This window comes from Sceloporus undulatus, chromosome 3, assembly GCF_019175285.1.
Source record: "Sceloporus undulatus isolate JIND9_A2432 ecotype Alabama chromosome 3, SceUnd_v1.1, whole genome shotgun sequence".
NCBI classification, from domain to species: Eukaryota; Metazoa; Chordata; class Lepidosauria; order Squamata; family Phrynosomatidae; genus Sceloporus; species Sceloporus undulatus.
In genome coordinates this window covers 49204580-49226621 of record NC_056524.1, presented here as the reverse complement: position 1 = coordinate 49226621, position 22042 = coordinate 49204580, and the positions used below count along the sequence as shown (strand labels likewise).

Sequence of the window (22042 nt, the reverse complement as noted above, 5' to 3'; positions counted from 1 at the left end):
ATTGATATAATCCCGCCTCAGGAGAGGTGGGAAATATAAATAAACATTATTATTATTATTATTATTATTATTATTATTATTATTATTATTATTATTATTGGAAGGCCACCCCTGCTATAGTTAGTGCTACGAAGTGTCAAACAATGCATGACTGTAACTTATAGTTAGAATCGATGGCTGTGGTGGATGGAGCTTTTATATGAATATGAACAATTTGATTAATCCAGCAATATAGCTAGAGCATCAAGCGGCCCACCATACCTTTAAGCTGTATTTAGAATTAGAAGAACAATAGGTAGAGAGGACCTGAATGCTACCTTATCCACTCTCCTTATCTGGGAAGCATCTTCCATTTATTAACCACTATCTCTTTACATATTAACTACATCACCCACTATCAAAGCAAGATGGAGCAAAGTACATGGTTATAAAGCATCAGAACTACAGTTTAATAGCAAGACTGCAGGGCTCTTCTTGAGATGTTAAGAGCTGTTGAAAATTTTGGCCTGGCTGATAAGGCAACAATGATTTGTGATTACCACCTATACTTGTGCACTTGCTGAGATGGGAGATTTCTGGGGAACAGGGAGCTGTAGATCTATCCCTTTACACGGGAGTTAAGAAAAGAGCCACAGGAATCTTAAAAAAATCACCTCTGCCTTACTATTAAACCTAGCTCAATTTGTACTGACTAAGGACTGAAATCGGCTGGAGGAGCCCATTTTTGTGTTCCACCAGTGGAAACAATACATTGGGTATATAGCTCATAAGAGAGAGACTTCTCATCTGTGGTAGCCTGGTTGTGAAGTATCTGCCCCTTGGAAGTCTCAGTGCCACCAATGCTGGCTTCTTCCTCTGCCAAGAAAAGCCTTAACTGATTCCAAAATGTCCATGTACATGCTTAGTAAATTTTTTAATCTTTTAACTCTGTTTTAAACTTATTACTTGTTTTAATACCCCTTTCAACTGTCTAAATTATGTTTATTTGTCATCTTGGTTTTTTTACCTTGCTTTAAACTGCTTGGATTGATTTTACTTGTATGCCACCCTCAGATCTTATGAACTAATGTAAGAAATAGATCTTTTTGATTGGTTGATATGTAGATGGAACACACAGAGAAAGGACCTTATCGCACACACATTCTGGGGACTGAAGGAGGACGCTCGTGTGTGTGAGCTTGCTGCAGAAAACGGAGTTTACTGCACACGAATACGTCCTCCAAGAGGCCCTGTTCCTTCCCCCGGCGTGCACCCGTTCGTGTCCAGTCCTGACGAGCGTGATTTTTTGCTGACAGAAGGTCCATCAGGCAAAAATCACGCCTGTCAGGACTGGATGCAAACGGGTGCGTGCCGGGGGACGGAACAGGGCCTCTTGGAGGACGTATTCATGTGCGGTAAACTCCGTTTTCTGCAGCACGCGTGCGCACACGAGCTTCCTCCTTCGGTCCCCAGAACGTTTAAAATTGTGTGTGCGATAAGATCCGAAGACATAACTTTGCAGATCCTCCTGTAAATGCCTACTAGTGTACAGCTGGTACAGATTGCCAGTGTGCTGAGGAAAGTATTCTTGGATGCAACCAGGGATAGAAAGGCTAGCAGCATGGTGTCCCTACTCCTTGATCATTTTAGCACCCTTTTGTTGGGAAGGGAACTAGACTGTCGTTATACCCACTCCATGAAATTATCAATAGGTTTTCAAAGAAATGCTGCAGGTCAATAGGGAAGTTACCTGGTACAACAGTTTGAGAACAAAATTGGGAATGCTGGGGTAAGTAAGGGGGGAGTCTAGCATTATAGCAAGTAGATACTACAAGAATTTGGGGGGTGGGGTGGGAACTGACTAGAATATCCCAGATTTTCCAGACAACTTGCCACAAGCCATGCGGGCTTGGGAATTCTGAAAGATACCAATTGTACTTGTGTATAAGTTGACTTCATGTATATGTTCAGGACAGATTTGGGGTCCAAAATTATAGATTTTTATATGTCCCATGGCTAGATTGAGGGTAAAACTTAGCATCATGTAACAAAAGATGTAAAGAATGAAACAAAAGAAATGATGTCAAAGGACTTTCAAAATCCCAGTAGTTATTACTGTTTATGTTCACCCTAAAGCCTGGGTGGAGGAGGAGGGAACTACAGTAAATGGTGGTTGTGTGGTGTGTGGAGATGGTGACCAGGTATGAGCAGGGCTAAGAAAATGCACATGTTTCAAAAAGGATTTAACTTCAAAGCAAAGAAAATTGTGACTTAGGCTCGGTACCGACCACCGATTTGCGGCAGCCTGGGGCCAATTTTAGGGCTCAGGACTGTGGAGCGTCTACACGCTTCCAAGCCTAAAAGTGTGCCGCTGGCACCATCATGATTCACCCCCATTCACACGGGGACTGTCATAATGACGTACATGCAGCCCAGCATCCAAATGGCACTGCGCCATGTGTACATCATCGGTGCATGCAAGGGCACCCTGTGCGCACCGTAAAAAAGAAACCCCCTTTGGGGGACTTCTTTTTGGAGTGGGTTGGGGATGTAGCATCTGGTTGCCACGTCCCCAACCCCACGCATCCAGGGGCAGCACAGAGCCGCCCCTGGAGGGGTGTCTGTACAGCCCCTATATTAGCAGTGATTACATGCTTTAACTTTAATGTGATAACCTTGCCGATTTTAACCAAGAAAAGCTGATAAACATATACAACTTATTGAATAAACTTATTCAAGTCCTTCAAAGCCTGATTCCTCTGGAGTAGTGGAATAGCACTGCTGGTGAAAGCAAAAGCTTAGTCCATTCTGGGAGAAAGTAAAAGAAGCACCAACTCCTGCTACTCTCTTGGCACTCCTTTGTGGGGAAATGCCAAAGACCTGGCACTACTTTCCCCACCCAAGCATTAAAAAAACACCAGAGGGGGTGCCACAGCAGAGAGAGTAGAAGGGTCAGTGCTCTTTTAGGTTCTCCCAGGACAGATCGAGCTCTTGCCTTTTGCCACTCTACTCAGAGAAGGGGATTGTTCCTCTTTTTATAAGAGTTAAGGTACAATATTTACATTAACCCATGGATAACTCAATCCAGGTTTTTAGGATCGATTTTTTTGACTAAAATTTCTAGACTTCTACATGAATATATACAAAAACATAGCTGTGTTAGTCTGGAAAATCAGTGTGCAAGGGGAACTTGTAGCCTATTTGAAACTAACTGAAAGATAGAAGTTGATAGCATATGCTTTCATAGACTTGTGCCTACTGCATACATCTGAGGAATGCATGCATCTGAGGAAGTAGCCTCAAGTCTACAAAAGTTCATGCTACCGACTTCTCCATTTCAGTTAGTCTCAAAGTTACTACAAGATCCTTTTGCATAATGAATATATAGTATACAGTATACCAAAACACTCCAGTCATAAATGCTGAGCAAAGCTCTTGGATTTGAAAACTTCATTCATTTTTTTAAATTTTTATTTATAAATACATCTTACAATACAAACATGTAAAATCTTCCATCCCATTCGAACCTACATTAACATAATCACTTATACACATAACACAAAAACACAAAAACAAAAATACATTATTCCATTCAGTCGCATACATCTAACATAAAACACTGTGACTTCCCTTGGTCAATCCTTGAACAGTTTCATTTTTCATTATTCTTGCATATCTTCAATTTCCTTTCATCTTTCTGTTTTCTCTTCACATGAATACATTGTTTCTACTCCTTATTCCAAATTTAACTTCCGTTGTTTTCCATACTTCCATACTCATCTATCTTTTATCTAATTTTATCAATTTTTCCTCGTTACTTTTAAATTTCATTTTGTACGTTTGGCCATTTTTTTCCTTATAAATACATACAATTTTTCCCAATTATTTGTATCAAAATTTTCCCTTCCTTCTGATTTCTCTGTCTCCTTTTTATTTTCAATTAGTCTCTTTGAAATTATATCCGCTTCCATCATATCTAATAATCATTAGAAAACTTCATTCATTTTTATGATGAAAACATGGAAAAGCTGCCAAGCTGTCTGGATCTTTCCATCAGCAACCTAAAATTTGTGACCATCTAAGTATTCCTACAACCTGCTGTTTTCAGGCCATTCATTGCAGAGAGAATATGCCCCTTGAATAAAGTTTTTTCCTTAATGGTGTAGTCTAGTTATGTATCTTTGCACCAAATAAGACAACTATTCCTAGTGTAGGTTTTCATGGGTAATAGAGAGGGAATGATTAATAGTGATAACTTTTTTCTCTGTTTGTGGGCATTAATGTTTAATCCCCATGTTGTAAAAAAAATCCTTTACTAAAGCCCTAAACCTAAATAGATGATCAAGTCATACCCTTGTCCTTCAAAACAGCTCAGAAAAAGGAATTCATTCTTGTTAATCAGTATCCTCTTCTATATGCTGAAAGCATTCAAACTAAAATCAGAAAAACTAAGCTATTTCTTACAGTGGTTTCCTAGTTACACTATACAATGTTTTCATGATTTCTTTCCCACTCAGCTCTCTGTACAATGCTTTTCAGTCCAGTGCACTCTGCATAACATCTAACTACTCATTGAGAATGACAGCAACATCCCATGAATACTTCTATGTCTCAGTACCTAGGTAAAGAATTAATATAATGTAGCTGTGTTCTGATTGTACTGAGAGAACCAAACAGAGAACAGAGTGAGACCTACTGTATAAGTCTAGAAATTTTTGTCAAAAATTGACTCAAAAAACCCAAGTCAACTTATCCACAGATCAATATAAGTACTGTACTTAACTCTTATAAAAAAGGAACCAGCCCCTGCTGCAAGCAAGAGTGTATTCTGTCCTGGAAGCACTGACCCTCTCTTTATTCTCTCATCCACCCAGCCTTTAGTATAAGCACAGACAGTTATGCCTGCTAGAATTTTCTAAATCCTTTGGCATTGTTTTCCTTTGCTTCATTTTTTGGATTCTTTGTTACATATCTATGATTTTTACCCTTTATTTATCCACGGGTCATATCAAAATCCATAGTTTTGGCCTCAAAACCTGCCCTTGACTTATATACATAAGATCAACTCATAGTTGAGTATATATGGTAGTTTTAAAAACACATGTATAGGACTTTGTTAACAAAACTTTTTTTGTTGTGACTTTTTCAGTGTCAGGCAGTAACATTTTTTCCACAAGCACTAAGTATTGTCTCTAATTTTCCCAACCATAAGAACAGAAAACCAAATGCCTATGTATTATTGTGTACCTTCAAGTTGCTTCTGATTTGTGGTGCCCTTAAGGTTAATCTGTGCTGAGACAAAGTTGGGATATAAATAATAAAAACTGACTAAAGATGTCAAGGGCAGGATTTGTTCAGGAGGGGTTGCCATCGCCTTCCTATGAGTCTGAGAGTGTGACTTAACCAAAGAAGCCCAATAGGTTTCCATGGTTGAGTGGAGATTCAAACCCTGGTCTCTTGAAGTCCTACTCCATCAGTCAAACCACTACACCACACTGGCTCTCCAAGGCCTATTTACAGCAACATTATTTTCACACCATGATCAATTGCCTATGGGAGGCACACAAGGATGATGAATGAATTGCAGTCTGGATTCTCCAGCAACTGGAATATTTATTTTTTTTTAAATTGCATTTACACCCCACTCTTCAGCCACAAAGGCTCTCAGAACGGCTTACAGGTAGTTAATTAGACATTTCCCTGCCCACAGGCTTACAGTCTAAAAAAATGACACAAAAGGAGAAGAGAATGGCAGTGGGGAAGGGGAATAAGTACAGTGGTTCTTCTTTCTCTCTGAGGCCTGAACCATGGCAGATGGACTGGGTGGGGGGGGGGGGGGGCTTTTTCTTACATGGCTTCTGATTTGTTTTTGTACCTGCAATTCACTTCTGATTTATGGTGACCCTAAGGTAACTTTGTCATGGGGTTTTCAAAGGGATATTTTCATCCCGTTGAGACTGAGAGAGCATAGCTTGTCTAAGGTCACCCAGCAGATTTCAATGGCCAAATGGGGATTTGAACCCTGGTCTCCTCCTGGTCCAACACTCAGACCACTACCACATGCTGGCTCTGTACTGTCTCTGATACTGAAATTGATATATCACCATTCCAGCCAGACTCTTTGTCCCTGTTTAAGAGCACCTGCTTGTTTCATTTTACTTGAGTAGTTTCCCTGAACATGAACATCTTTTGATACCTCTGTATCCTTTTTTCAAACCAGTTCTTCTGATAGAAATGACTCTTCAGCTCAGAGAATGCAAATTAACCAGAAAAGACAGAGAGAACTATGGGTTCTGTTTGCGTATTGAGAAGTACAAAATGGGACACCTTATTCGGAATGTGGAAAAGGACAGTCCTGCTGAGAAGGCTGGTCTGAGAGATGGTGACAGAGTCTTGTGGGTCAATGGGGTATTTGTGGACAAGGAAGACCATGGAAAGGTATGACACTGCCAAAGGATGGTTCTTTCAACTTCTGAACACAGCTAATAAATAGGTGCATCAATCCTGTGCTATGCATATTTACTTATTTAAAGTCTTTTATTTTTCTCAGCACTCAAGGTATACTACATGAACTCTCCACATCCTCCCCCATCAATGCATTCCAGATGTGTTGTACTATAATCCCTATCATCCCCAATAAGTATGGCGTCTGGTGGTAGAAGATGTAGTCCCACATTTGGAAGGAGTGGTTTGGAGAAGACTGAAAACTAAAATAAAATCTCAACAGCTTTCAGTGTCATCAACTACGGTATTCTTCTGGGCCACCTCTCTGGAGATACTGTTTTACAGTAGTTCCATTCCTTCCTGAAGGGACAAATGCAGAAGGTGGTACTTAACTCCCTGGCCATTGGCCTGTGGGGTCTTTCAGGGTTCTGTGTTGTCCCCTATGTTATTTAACATGTACATGAAGCCACTGGGAGAGGTTATCTGGAGTTTTGGGATGTGGTGCCATCAATATGATGACAACACTAAACTCTTCTACTCCTTTCTACCTCAATCCAAGTCCTAAACCAGTGTTTGTCATCAGTAATGGACTGGATGAGTGCAAACAAGTTGAAACTTAATCCAACAAGACAGAAGTGCTCCTGGTGAGTTGGAAGGCAGATCAGGGAATAGGGTCCAGCCTGTGTTACATGGGGTTACACTCCCCCTGAAGACACAGGTTTGCAGTTTGGGGCTACTCCTGGACTCAGCTCTGAACCTGGAGGTCCAGGTCTCTGCAGCAACCAGGAGTGCTTTTGCACATTTAAAACTTGTACACCAGCTGTGCCCATTCCTTGAAATGCCGGATCTGGCCTCAGTGGTACACGCCTTAGTTACATCCTGTTTGGACTAGTGTAACATGCTTTACTTGCCTTTGAAGAGTGTTTGGAAAATTCAGGTGGTTCAAAGAACTGCAGCCAGGCTGTTAATGGGGACAGGTTATAGACCCTATTGAAACAGCTTCATTGGCTGCCAGTTTTCCAGGCATAATTGAAAGTGCTGGTTATGACCTATAAAGCCTTATATGGCCGAGATCCAGGCTATTTGGCAGACTATATCTCCTTATATGAGCCAGCCTGGGCTCTGAGATCTGGGCATCTCCACTGTCTGGGAGTGAAGGCTGAAAGAAAGGCTGAAGTGCTGAAGCAAAAAGCCTCAAGTAGAGTACCTCTTGCCACACACACACACACACACACACACACACACACACACACACTGAATGAGCCTACAAGTTTTGTCCTTGACTTATCCATGGGTCACGGGAAAATCCCTAATTTTGGCCCCAAAACCTGCCCTCAATTTATACATGAAGTTGACTTATAGTCGAGTATATACTGTACAGTAACTACCTGCACCAAAATATTATCTGAAGAGGCTCGCCCCCTTCTATTGCCAGTGCCATTTGGAAAGTAAGGTGGAGTGGCTCTTTTCAGTAGTGGCACCCTAATCTTGGTGGTAGAATTCAAAGACATAGCTGTGTTAGTCTGGAGAAAGTGTGGACATTGTCTCACAGAGACTGCCATATAGGTCTGTCCCTGGGCTTTCCACTGTGCCAAATGCATCTGAGAAAGTAGGCTCAAGTCTTTGAAAGCTCATGCTACCAACTTCTATCAGTTAGTCTCAAAGGCACTGCAAGATCCCTTTCCATACCCTAATCTTGGAATGCAGAAACTAGAAATGCAGGACGGGTGTCTATGTTGTGCTTATCTTGGTGAGGTACTGTCACTTGTAATGTCTATTTAATCCAGCATTCCATCCATTGCAGGTGGCTAATTTAATTAGGAAAAGTGCAGATTCTGTACTGTTGCTTGTTTTGGATGAAGAATCTTATGAAAATGCACATAAGGATGGAGTCTGTTTTGAAGAGCTGAAAAAAAATGGACAAACCCAGGAGCAGACACATCATCTTCCACTTGTGACAAATGGAGTGCCTGCTCCATTTCTACAACCTCGACTCTGCTACCTGATTAAGGAACAAAACAGCTATGGCTTCTCCTTGAAGACCACTGCAGGTAAAAACAATAAGTACAGACAAGATATGTATCAAATGAGCATTGGCTTCACAGTCTACAGTTGAAAGTTGAATATGAAAGTTCAATATGTTTTGGAAACCACTGGCCATGCTGGCTGGAGGATATTGGGAAGAAGTAAGTCCAAAGAAGTAACTTTTCCACGCTCTGGTTTGTTCATCAGTTAAAGCATATGTTTCAGACACATGTTCTTTATGACTTAAAGCACACTTTCCCAGGTCATTGACTAAAGGCCATTACTTGGATGGTGAGTTCTCACAGCAATAAAACAAAAGGATCTTTGAACTGATCTGAATCTTTACTGAAGAGACAGAAAGAAAAGTGAAAGAAAATGTAAGAATTATTTGATCTGACCTTCTCAATTAGAGGTACATGCTTGCCCATATTGTCTAGGCCTAATTAACAAATGCCCAGAAACTATATTGTTTCATTCAAGATCTGAATGTGTTCCACTGAAATATATTGTTTGTTAAAGTAATTCAAGGTGATATGAGAAATCTGTGATCAGGAACACTGCCACAACTTTAAGAGCTGTTGTGGCACAAAAGCTGGGATGAAGGGAAGTAGCCTGGAAAAAGAAACAATTTTACTTTGGGAGAGTTGGGTGGTCAGTCACCACACCTAATATATTTTTGCCTGGTTTTGCCATCTGTGTAAACAAGATGCTTTTAAAAGATATCTCAGCCCATTGAGTTCCTCACCTCAATTTGATATAAAGGCTGGGGTCCATTTTGTGGGTCCTTGAGTATTGGGTGCATTGTTTTAGTGGAGAATCATGCCCCCTGGAGGCACACTTTCATAATTTCTAACAAGATGTTGTGAGATGAGCCTTGAGAGCCACGTGCATTCTGCAAGTATGAATCCAACCCTGTATTAGATCCATCTTGTTGTAGCCTCCTGATGCATTTCTGATTATAACTGCAAGATGCAATTCACGGAAATAGCCTTAACGTTCTGTGATCTTTCATCACTATAACGAATTCAGACTAGGAATATCTCTGTTCTTAGGTCTTTATGAGCAGGTATTCTCCTCAACAATATGAGTGAAGGGACTGATGGGGATGCAGTATGTCTGATTCTCATCAAAAGTCAAAATCTAAGGATTGCTTGGAAGGTTCATCTGGAGTGATGAAAAACTTTGGGATTGGGCAGGAATTGTACCTTTTCTGATCAAAATAGATTAAAGTCATAGCTGGTGCTGGAAATTCACAAGGCCTGAACCAAGACCAGAGAGAGAGAGAGAGAGAGAGAGAGAGAGAGAGACTTGTCCTGTCCTGTCCTGTCTTTGTCCTGGTTCAGGCCTGCTAGTGCAGGCTGCTGTTTTCTTTTCTGTCCCAAGAGTTACCAAGAAAGGCAGGAGTTAATTTCCCATCTCCATTTCCTTTTTCTTGGTTCCCTTTACATTTCTGGGAGGTCTGATAACTCCTTGCAACTATGTGTTGCATGGGAGAAGTTGTGCAGGGAAAGAAACTCTGCCCACACTGCAGTTAATCACACCTCAAGCAAGACAAAGAAGATGGACAAAGCCCCATAATACTTAGAATATGATTGGGAATAACCCCTACAAGGCATGCAATCAAGAAACAGAATAGCCCAATTTTTACTGGGACTGTTGACTGTCTGGAGGAGCCCTTGGATTCCTAAAATAAAATACTGTAGCTCATTTTGGCACAATATTACAATACTGTATTAAACCATCTCAAAGGTCACAAAACACAGTGCAGGCTTTTGATTTCTTGGTAAATCTTCACCAGACTAGATGAAAGGCAAAGCAAAAGGGGAGAGAGGGTGGGGGGCAGGAGAAACTGGCTGCTAGTCAAGCCATGGAGTCTGCATCTGATTACAGTCTTAAGATGGAAAGGGAAAGGCAGTTGCTGACATTCAGATCAGTTTCTACCAGATACTGAGGTGGTCTCAGTATATGCCTGGGATTCTCCCAAAAATTTCTGGAAGAAGAAAGAAACTTACAAAACAAAAGCAAATCCCCTAGTTTTGAAAATGTAGGTCAGAATCTTGTTGAGGACTTACATCTCCTGGAATTAGAACTGGGCAGTTTGTGATGTCTGTATCCTATAAAGTGATGCTGTTACATTGCTATGTAGAAAAGCCAGCAAAGTGACCATTGCACAACAGGACTATTGTGCATCAGTCCCATTGTGCATAGGGATACTGGATTGGGAGTGCCAATACACAATTTTAGAGCCCAGTGCACACTGGACCACTCTTGCCAATGTCCCATTACACATGTTCACAATTCATTAATAGAGTTTCTTAGCACCTCTACTATGTAGCTAAGTATACAAACAGTTACATAATTGTTTCTAATGTGAGGTCTGCTCCATTCTGAGCATATGTCCTCAGGCTCTTAGGTTGATCTATATATAAGAATATAAATAAGACTTCTGACCAAGTGTTTATTTTAGGAATAACATTTCATGCCAGCAATTTCATGCCAGCATATTATATATCTGCAGATGCAAACATATTGCTTTATGACAAGAAGCACCTAACTTTGGAAGTGTAATGATAAAGTAAATGCAAATAAACAATGAAGAAACAGATACTATTTAATAAATTACTTTATTCTTGCTGGTGATGATTGGTCATGAAACGATAATCATCTTTTCCCAAGCAGTATCAAATAAAGCATAATGTAAGGTTGAGCTATAGTGAATGAGTAACTCTTCTCTTATATTACTTAGGAAGATAATGTTATTGCTGGTTGAATCACATCCCTACTGCCATTACAACTGCTGTCTGAACAAACCATCATAAGTCTGCACATTTACTATTGCTGCATTCTCTCCAAGCAACATGGAACATGGCTGACAAGTAAAGAGTTATTTCAGCTTTGTCTGTTCTTTCTTCTGTTCCAGGTCAGAAGGGATTGTTCATTATAGATGTGGCCCCACAAGGACCAGCTGCAAAAGCTGGAGTGCAGCCAAATGACCGTCTGATTGAAATCAATGGAGAAAATGTGGAAAATGACAGTCATGAGGAAGTGGTTGAGAAGGTACCTTGTAAGCCTGCACCTGTCTTTAAATCTTCCAATTTAAATATTTAGATTTGTTCTGTAGCTAAATGTTCCAGCAGTATATGCTGAGATTGTGACCTTAAGTCAGAGTACAGCCAACCATTTCCCAAGTGGTAACTTGCCATATTGTACCTGCAGATCTCCTCAGGCAAAGACATGCAGCAGAATGCACAAACAGCTTCAAATGAAAAGTTTTGTTTGAGGTGATCTAAGGCAATGTGAAAGTTATTGATGAGATTTAGAATCAAAGTTAAAATGTCTTGCCAAGAAGTCTCCCCACAAGAGCTGAATGGCAGATATCTATCAATATGACCTCATATGTTGCACTTGCATGGAGGTGGCAATAATGTAACCCTCCAGATGTTGAACCACAACTTCTACCAGCTGTAGAGAGCATAAAATAATTTAACCCTCATCTATGAGACTGTTTATGAAAAATGGATGAATATGTTTTGTGCAGACAGTATATTTTCTAAGTCACGTTACCCATGTAAATAGTTTGTAAATATTTTTAGAAAATAGCTTGGTAAATATTTTTTTTTCTTTTTAATGGCAGAAGTATGATTAATGTATAATATGTTTGTGTTCCTAGGTGAGACGGTCTGGGAACCAAGTTGTGTTTCTGCTGTCAAATAAAGAAACTGACCAGTATTATAACAGACAGAACATGCAGCTAACAAGAGGAATGGCTAGTCTGAAATTATTACCATACAAACCACGAAGTCTTGAGCTTGAGAAAGGCAATAATGGTTACGGATTTTACTTGAGAATGGAACAAAATGGAAAAGGTATGAACCAGGATGTAGACTGGCACAGTCTCCTTCTTTGAAGGTCTTTAAGCAGAGGATGGGTGGCCATCTGCCGGGGATGATTTGATTATGATTTCCTGCATGGCAGTGGGTTGGACTGGATGGCCCTTGGGGTCTCTTCCAACTCTAAGGTGCGTTACAGAGTGCCCAAGAAGGGTGCTCTGCCGCCACCTCCGGCTGCTAAGTCCGGGAACCGCAGTGATCAAACCGCGCGACTCCCAGGCGCAGTAAGAAAGAAGCGCCAAAATGGCGCTTCTTTCTGGGCCCCAGAAGTGGTGCCACAAGGCACTAGTCATGCACTCGCAGCGTCACTTCCTCTGAATGCCGTCCGGACGCTATGCATCCGTGATGTCAAAATGGCGGCCCCCGTGTGGATGGGCACCGCCATTTTGTACGGACTCGGTCCGTATTAGGGTTGAGGGGCGTCCGGAAGGGATGCCCCTTCTCTACCCTAACACACCCCTTTCTAACCCTAGTACGCCCCTTCAGCACGTCTGTAATGCCCCTAAGATTCTATGAATTTATAAGACAAACTTTTCTGTTTTTCTCTGCTGAATTGCAGGATCTGTTGGGGCTTTCTCAAGTCCAGCAGTAGTGTTTCGATTATTGGGAAGGAGGGTGTTTAATAAAATCCATAAAGTTGTCCCAGAACTCATAGCTTTTGCAGCCTCTTAAAATAATAGTCTAGCTGATGGTCCCACCCCCCACTAGCTCAAGAATTCATTTTAAACCTAAGTCTCTCCTGTCAGAACCATGTGCCAGCACACAGGGAGGCAGATTTAAGATTTTTCCTCTTGTGTTAAATCTAGCATTGTTGTTATTGTGTGCCTTCAACTTCTTTCTGACTTATCTGTCAGATTCACCTAAGGTGAATCTAGCACTGGGTTTTCTTGGCAGAGATTTGTTCAGAGGGAGTTTGCTTTTCTCTCCCTCTGAGGCTTAGAGAGGGTGACTTACCCAAGATCACTCAGTGGGTTTCCATGGCCGAGCTAGGATTCAAACTGTATAAAGAGACCTAAATCGTGATTTATGGTTTCAGATGCTGGATCTGTGCTTTACTGAGTGTGAAGTATTTCTTATTTTTGAGGACAGGTCACTTAATTAAGGACATTGATCCTGGCAGCCCTGCGGATAAAGCAGGTCTCAAGGACAATGACATCTTGGTAGCAGTAAATGGAGAGCCAATTGAAGCACTGGACCATCATGCTGTGGTGGAGAAAATCAGGCAGTCTGGTGAAAAAACGACACTGCTAGTTCTGGATGAAGAGACAGATGCCATGTACAAAATGGTAAGAATGCCACCTTGGGTACAAGGAGTCACCCAGAAATAGTGTTGCCATGTTTTCCAAATAGCAAGAAGGGATCGGTCAAAATTCATGACAGGCAAGATTGACAGTTAGGAAGTAGCTGTTTACAAAGTTGTGTTCTACCTAGATACCAAATGAAAATATTTATTTCAATTAATGTAGTCATGTCTTTCACTGTGAAATTATTGGCCCACATTCATAAATTACAAGATGCAGACAACTAGGGCCCACACCCCAAAACACAGAATGCTTGGGTCTTGTCCAGTCTATAGAAAAGGCAAAGGAAAAGCATTCCAACTCTCAAATAGGGAACAGACCTTAGGGAACGCCTTTAAGCTCTGTAAAAGACAGGTTTTCTGGCCCTGAAATAGAGGGGACATTACTTATAATAAGGGAAGCCTGGCAACCTATTTGCAAAGCATGTTAAGTAGCAATAAAATGGTGGGGAGAGGCAAAGGTCTGCAGCTATTCTGCCATCATATGGAGCAAGTGTGCAGGTGCAGTTATCAGCCTGAGAATGGCAGCCATAAGTCTTCTATAAGCTATGTGGTTAAAAAGATAAATGTTAGAGTCAGTAAACGCAGTTTCTGAAGACTGAGCAGTCAGAGGCTGAAGCTGAGAAGACTTGCCATGTAGTGCCTACAGAACTTCCTCCATTGTTGTTTCTCCCTTGCCTGGGTTTAGTTGTGACAGAGGAGATTATCACACTAGGGTCAGTTCCAGAACTAACCCACAATTATTCCGTTATTGGCAATGAATGAGACAGTAGCACTATGACAATATATTTTTCCATGCAGTTTCGCAATAATGCTATAAAGGTGATACGATAACAACACAACTTTCATGTTCCACAACCAAAAGACGCTTTCCGTTTCTAGATTATGAATGTTTCGCACATGTACAGATGTGAAAAACAATCTCACTCTTCTGTTCCCAAAACAGTATAAATAATATATAATCTATCCATCTATCTGTCTGTCTGTAAACCATCTATCTATATTATATATGGAATATACCGTGCAACCTTCCCTTATGTGGGGGATCCATTCCCGACTCTCCCGCATAAGGGAAAAAACACGTATGCTCAAGCCCCATTAGAAGTAATGGGGCTTGTGCATGCAGCGCGCCACGGTTTGCACACCATGGGTGCACATCCCATTACTTCTTCCTGGTGCGCCCGTGTATAATATAGGTGCACTCTGTGTGTGTGTGTGTGTGTGTGTGTGTGTGTGTGTGTATTAATGTATATTAATTATGATTTATTGATGTCAGCCAAGACATGAAGAAGCAAAAATAACCAATAATAAATGGAATTAAATTTTAAAATAAAAATACAAAAAAGCCACACCTCACAAAAATCCACACAACGCAGTCACCATCTGCTGATCTTGGAAAGGGCAAATGACCCATGGAAGTCATTTGCTGTACAGCAATTTGGGATTTGATTTAAAAAAAAAAAAAAAGCTGATGACAGGAGCTTACACAACAGCACGATTGTATTGTTATTAGCTTCCACACATTCTCAATAGTGGGAATGTAGCTCTATTGGCAAGCCATTCACGGGGTTCCCCATTACTAAGATATTACAAGAAGTTTACTAGTTACTCATGGGAGAAGTACTGGATGAGCGCAATGTTGTGTGAAAATCTTCACGTGATCATGCAATAACGATTGGAGCATTTCATTTTTCTCCCGTGTTATAACTCGGTGTAATAATCTACAAAGTGAATTTGAGCAAATCAGCAAATATGCATTAACAAATCAACTATAGAATCTAATCCATCCTGATGCTGAATTTACCTTGATGCAAATTATCTGATTATTATTCTTTTAAAGTATGGGGTATAAGCAGGGGCTATTTTTACATGAAATGGCAGCTGTCTGGCTACATTATCCAAACTATATATACATTAAATCTGGGCTTCCCTCTTTCATCCTTGAAAAATAATTCATTATTGTCATTAAGGGAAGACCAAGAAACCTGTATCTTTTAAAAACACATTTCAGTAATGATAAAGTTGGACCTGAATGATTGTATGTGGATAATTTCTTTCCATACCATGTGGATTCTTTAATCTATCTGTTGTTTTCTTGTCTAAATCACATAACTGTAACTTCCAATCTCCTTCTTGCTCAACTGACCAACTAAGGTTATTATTATATACTATGCTGTTATACCAGGTTATAACGTGTGTGAAAATTGCTTCAGCTGTATTTACAATGATAATTAATTGTTGGTGCTGTGTGTCACACCCTTGCCATATTTGTACAATAATAGAATGATTGAGTATTAGCATGTGTGGGAGATTTTTTATCATTATGTTGTGTTTGATAGTTGTACTTTTGAAATTAACTCTTCTTTGTTCTTGGTTTCTTAAGGCTAAAATATCTCCATGCCTCTACCAGCACACGACACAAATGCAGGCACCGTATGAGGCAGAAGTGCCAACATTTACTGAGGAAACTAATCATAAGCCCAGGCTCTGCAAGTTGGTAAAGGGTCCCAGTGGATTTGGCTTCCGTTTGAATGCTATCAAGGATCTGAATGGCCAGTTCATTAAAGAGGTATTAATCTAGAATCCATATACAAGTGATAGACACATGATACCAAAGATCATTACAAGATTCAGGTAATCAGACAATATGCAACCAAACTGTGTTTTTAAATAGCTACCTATGTCTTAGCTGCAGTTGCTCTTGAACTTAATAACTTAAAATTTACTGTGTTAAAAAGAGAACATTGTTCCAAAATCAAGGACACCCAAAAAAAAATCCAAGATTATTTTCACTGAACCTGAATGGCACAGCAACAAGTAACAGACTTGTGGTATTTTTTTCAGCACCTTGTTCATTACACCCTACTACCTTTTCTGTACATAGCCATTTTAGGATGTGAATACTGTATTCAATTTTATTAGAATGCTTTTAGATGTTTTAAAGAAAGGAAGGCAGTAGAAAAAGAGGGTGACCATATTACAGATGGATTGATACCATCAAGGAAATCACAGACCTGAATTTCCAGGATTTGAGCAGGGCATCAAATAATAATAGGAGAAAAAAATCTCATGTATCAAATACACATGAAAATGTACTGGCGAATTAGAATTAGATTAAAATAAAGTAGTGACATATTAGTTGACATATAAATGGCTGAATATACTACTGACTATTTTCTAAGAGCAGGGCAATTCTTCAGTGGATTCTATGCATCCCTTGTTCTAGAATCATTGAATTGTAGAGTTGAAAGAGACCACACGGCCTATCCAGTCCAACTCCCTGCTATGCAGGAACTCACAATCAAAGCATTCATGACAGATGGCCATCCAGCCTCTGTTTAAAAACCTCCAAAGGAGGAGATTCCACCACACTCTGAGGGAGCATATTCCACTGTCAAACAGCTCTTGCCATCATAAGTTCTTTCTAATATTTAGGTGGAATCTTTTCCTATAGCTTGAATCCATTGCTCACAGCAGAAAACAAGCTTGCTCCATTCTCGGTAAGTCATGCCTTCAAATATTTAAACATGGCTATCCCACCACTCCTTAACCGTTTCTTCCTCAGGCTAAACATACCCAGGTCCCTATGCCACACCTTATAGGTGCCCCTCCTAATTTAGTGTCATCTGTAAATCTGAGAAGCACGCTAAATGTGCACATACCTGGGAATAAGTCCAGGTGAATTCTATTAGAATTCCCCCTGAATGGACATTTATATGACTGCATTTAGTGATTAGGAAACTGATCTTAGAAGAAATGTTCTGGATAACAGCTTGCTTTTTAAACATTCTGCTTCTTGCCAGTACTAAATATTTTGGGGATTATTTACAACTGTACTAAAATGTACCACATGCTGTGGGAGCAGGAAAAAAAATGTACAATGTGATGTTGGCCTCCTGTCAGAAAATTTGCTCCTAGAGACCTAAAGATGCCATTATCCTGACCTGCCATTTGTGTCTCGACAAAAAGCCCTCAATAGCCATTTCTACAAAATCTACCATACTGGCGTCTTTATTTCATCAATGTACATGTTGATATCTTAGGAAATACAGTACTGTGTAACAATTGCATATTGTTGTTTGTAAAATTCATAGGCATACAAGCTTCCTAGTGAACAGTAGATTGAGCTAACATAGCCAACCTATGCTGCTACCCACACTCAGTGGAATGGCTGTTTCTAACACAATATAATTATAGGTACAGAAGGATGGGCCAGCAGACATAGCAGGACTGCAAGTTGATGACATCTTGATAGAAGTGAATGGTACCAACGTGGAGAATGAGGACTATGACAATGTAGTGGCAAAAATCCATGATAGCGGCAACAAGCTGATACTACTAGTGTGTGAAGAAGAAGCTTATCAATACTTTCAGTCTCGGAATATATCTGTTACTGCCTCAATGGCAGATCCATTAGATGATGACAATAATGACCCACCTGTTTATACAGAGATACAACCCTCACAGGCAAACGAACAAGTGAGTTACTGTACTTTGCAAATAAAATTTGAGAAGCTAAACAAGTGCAGATGGAATCTGCTTAAGGCTGCAATCCTGAGAACACATATTTAGACAAAAGTCCATTGAAATCAATAATATTTACAGTAATTGCCAAATAAACACAGCTTTAATGAAAGTGAGTGATCAAGTTATCTGGAGGTAAGAATTATGTGATCTCAGAGTGCCTGTATTTCTTACAACTCTGCCAAACCCATGGGGGGGATCCTTCAGTGGTAATTTACAAATACAGTGGTGCCTCGGGTTACGAAATTAATTCGTTCCGTGGCACCGTTCGTAACCCGAAAAGCCTTCGTAAGCCGAATTGCCATAGGCGCTAATGGGGAAAAGCCGCGATTCCGTGCGAAAAAGCCGAAAAAAGCACCAAAAGTTTTTTCGTAACCCGAAAAAACATTCGTAACCCGGAACAATGTTTTCCTATGGGATTTTTTCGTATCCCGAAAATTTCGTAACCTGGGTATTTCGTATCCCGAGGTACCACTGTACACAGATATTTAACTACATGTAAAGAACCAATAGGAATAAAATTATATAAATGCACACTTATTCCATTTATATACACATTACCAAATGATGAGTGCATGTTAAAATGTATACCCAAACATAATATATTTGCATATAGAAATAGCATACATACTCCATAGCCTTCAGAGATACTGGCCATGATTCCTTAAACTGTAAAAATGTCCAGAAAGCTGAAAAACTGAGAAAATTCTAATGAACACATGCACCCTTGAGATCACAAATTCTTTCCTAGAATTGTCTTTGTTTTAGTGTCTTCCCTTTTATTCCTTTGTAAAAATACTGAACTGAGAAAGCTACTTTGCTTGTGCTCTAGCAATGAATCATAGAATCATAGAACCATAGAGTTGGAAGAGACTGCAAGGGCCATCCAGTCCAACCCCCTGCCATGCAGGAATTCCAAATCTAAGCATCCCCAACAGATGGCCATCTAGCCTCTGCTTAAAGACCTCCAAGGAAGGAAACTCCACCACACTCCGGGGGAGTTTGTTCCACTGTCGAACAGCCCTTACTGTCAGGAAGTTCTTCCTAATGTTGAGGTGGAATCTCTTTTCCTGTAGCTTGCATCCATTGTTCCGGGTCCTGTTTTCTGGAGCAGCAGAAAACAAGCTTGCTCCCTCCTCAATATGACATCCTTTCAAATATTTAAACAGGGCTATCATATCACCTCTTAACCTTCTCTTCTCCAGGCTAAACATCCCCAGCTCCCTGAGTCATTCCTCATAGGGCAAGGTTTCCAGACCTTTCACCATTTTAGTCGCCCTCCTCTGGACACGCTCCAGTTTCTCAATGTCCTTTTTGAATTGTGGTGCCCAGAACTGGACACAATATTCCAGGTGGGGCCTGACCAGAGCAGAATATAGTGGCACTATTACTTCTCTTGATCTAGACACTATACTTTTATTGATGCAGCCTAGAATTGTATTGGCCTTTTTAGCTGCCGCATCACACTGTTGACTCATGTTCAACTTATGGTCTACTTGGACTCCTAGATCTCTTTCACATGTACTTTCATTCAGCAATGTGTCTCCCATCCTATATCTGTGGATTTCATTTTTCTGCCCTTAGTGCAGTACCTTACATTTCTCTGTGTTGAATTTCATTTTGTTAGCTTTGGCCCAGCTTTCTAGTCTATTCAGATCATTTTGAATGTTGGTCCTGTCCTCTGGAGTATTAACTATTCCTCCTAATTTGGTGTCATCTGCAAATTTGATAAGTGTGCTCCCAATTCTGTCATCCAGGTCATTGATAAAGATGTTGAATAACACTGGGCCCAGGACAGAGCCCTGTGGGATCCCACTGGTCACTTCCCTCCAGGAGGAAAAAGAGCCAATGTTGAGCACCCTTTGGGTTCGGCCGGTCAACCAATTACAGATCCATTTAGTCACAAAATGACTAAAGCTTCTGATTAGAACTACAGGTTGAGTCTCTCTTAACCAGAATTCCAAAATCTGAAATACTCCAAATCATGTGTAGCTGAGATAATGACACTTTGCTTTCTGATTGTTTGCTGTATTCAAATTTTGTTTCATGCACAAAATTATTAAAAATATTAAGTATAAAATTACCTTCAAGCTATGTGTATAAGATGTATATGAAATAGAAATGAATTTCATATTTAGACTTTGGTTCCATCTCCAAGATATCTCATTATTTATATACAAATATTCCAAAATCTGAAAAAAATCCAAATCCAAAACACTTCTGGTCCCAAGCATTTTGGATAAGGGACATTCAAACTGTACTGACAATATGTTTTTTGTCATTCTTCTGAAATGGCAGAATAGTCACTAGAAAAAACTTTGGTCAGACTACTGAATTGCCATTAACACTTGTTTTCCTTTTCTAGCCCAGCTTATCCTCCTCTTCAGATTCAGTTGACTCAGAAGAAGAAGATACCAAACTGTGATACCAGAAATCACATGTTCTTCCCATGTTTGTACTTGAAGAGCAATGCTGAATGACTCCTGTTTTGAAGAAAAGAGTTACTAATATTATTGGTTAGATACTTGAAACCAAATCCCAATTCCACTGTTACTTCTGAAACAAATGTGTAACATTGGGATACTACGTAATTATATTTTTAATTGTTTCAATGTGATTATATTAGTTTAATAAAATCCATTTTTGCAAAGCCACTGTCCTCATGAAACACAACCCACTGTCCTAGCTTGTATGCACATGTACTGTATAAGCTACAGATAAAGACTTCCTCATGAAGAGTGATAAGCTAATATGGCACCTATATATACATACAGTGGCTCCCAATCTAACAGATAAAATTATTAAAATTTATCACACTATATTTTGGTTACCATTTTCAAATAACACTCTTTTTATATGTAAACATTTTAGAAAAAACTTTCGACTCTGCTGCCCAATATTTTAACCACTTGGAAGAAGCTACAATGCATTGCTTATCAACATGGATTTATTGTCTCTAATACTAAGTCTTTTGATAATTTCTTTTATTCTAAGCTTTAAAATAAAATGTAACTCTTATCTACATCAGAAAATGCTCAAGTTATACAGAATGTTTATGTGAAATATTTTGAACCTGCAACCTAACAACTGTCTCTCTGGTTAAGGAAGACTCTTCCACTATCTCTGCAACTTTCTGATAGAAAAATGGGGAAAAAGAGAGGCTTTTAAAACTGAAAGATGGGCTTATTTGTCTAGAACAGAGGTGGGATTGGATAGCTTGTGGGTCACATGTAGTACTTTAGAGAGAACTGGTAAAACCTTATGAAACCCTAGCAATAACCGTCATTCCAAAAAGCAAGAAAACTCCCCCCAAAAAGCAACCAGGAGTGAAGTGACTTTTCTCTCTCCCACCTAGCAAATATCATGGCCCTTAATGTCCCCTATCATTCTCTATAAACACAAGACTTCATGCATACATTCACATTTTCCTATGTCTCACATACATATAAGCATACTGCACTGGGTCATCTTTCATGCTTCTTTCCTCAGCGCAGTCTCCCTTCCACTTTCTGTTAATCTGCTGTAGGAACCAGACAAAAGCTGTTCCTGAGCTTCCAATCACAGCTTGATGCAGGAATTCACTTGGCTCTGCAATCAAATTACTAGTAAAGTCAATCAGTACTAAATATTGCACTGTTCCCTCTCCCACACCAAACACACACACCACATAGAACAGATATAGTGCTACATGTGTGTGAGAGCGAAGTTCAAAGATTACAGTTGCTGTTAAAAGAAAAAAAGGCAATCCTCCATGCCTTTAGAAGAGCCCTGATGGCACAGTGGTTAAATGCCTGTACTGCAGCCACTCACTCAAAACCATAAGGTTGTGAGTTCAATACTAGCCAGGGCTCAAGCTTGACTCAGGCTTGCAGCCTTCTGC

The 22042-nt window shown here is 40.0% G+C and overlaps 1 protein-coding gene across 2 annotated transcripts in view; it reads left to right on the top strand.

Moving 5' to 3' along the window:
- PDZK1 (PDZ domain containing 1) overlaps positions 1-21380 on the top strand; it is a 22607-nt gene extending 1227 nt beyond the window's left edge. The window contains exons 2-9 of one of the 2 annotated variants that reach the window (XM_042461145.1): positions 6200-6417; positions 8228-8474; positions 11369-11505; positions 12119-12314; positions 13428-13624; positions 16022-16207; positions 17836-18117; positions 20528-21380. In XM_042461145.1, coding sequence (XP_042317079.1) covers positions 6214-6417; positions 8228-8474; positions 11369-11505; positions 12119-12314; positions 13428-13624; positions 16022-16207; positions 17836-18117; positions 20528-20587 — 1509 coding nt within the window. In that variant the 5' untranslated portion in view covers positions 6200-6213 and the 3' untranslated portion in view covers positions 20588-21380. Of the gene's footprint in view, positions 1-6199; positions 6418-8227; positions 8475-11368; positions 11506-12118; positions 12315-13427; positions 13625-16021; positions 16208-17835; positions 18246-20527 lie in introns of those variants that run through there. The other variant, XM_042461144.1, reaches the window with a different exon arrangement.
- Positions 21381-22042: the final 662 nt, after the last annotated feature.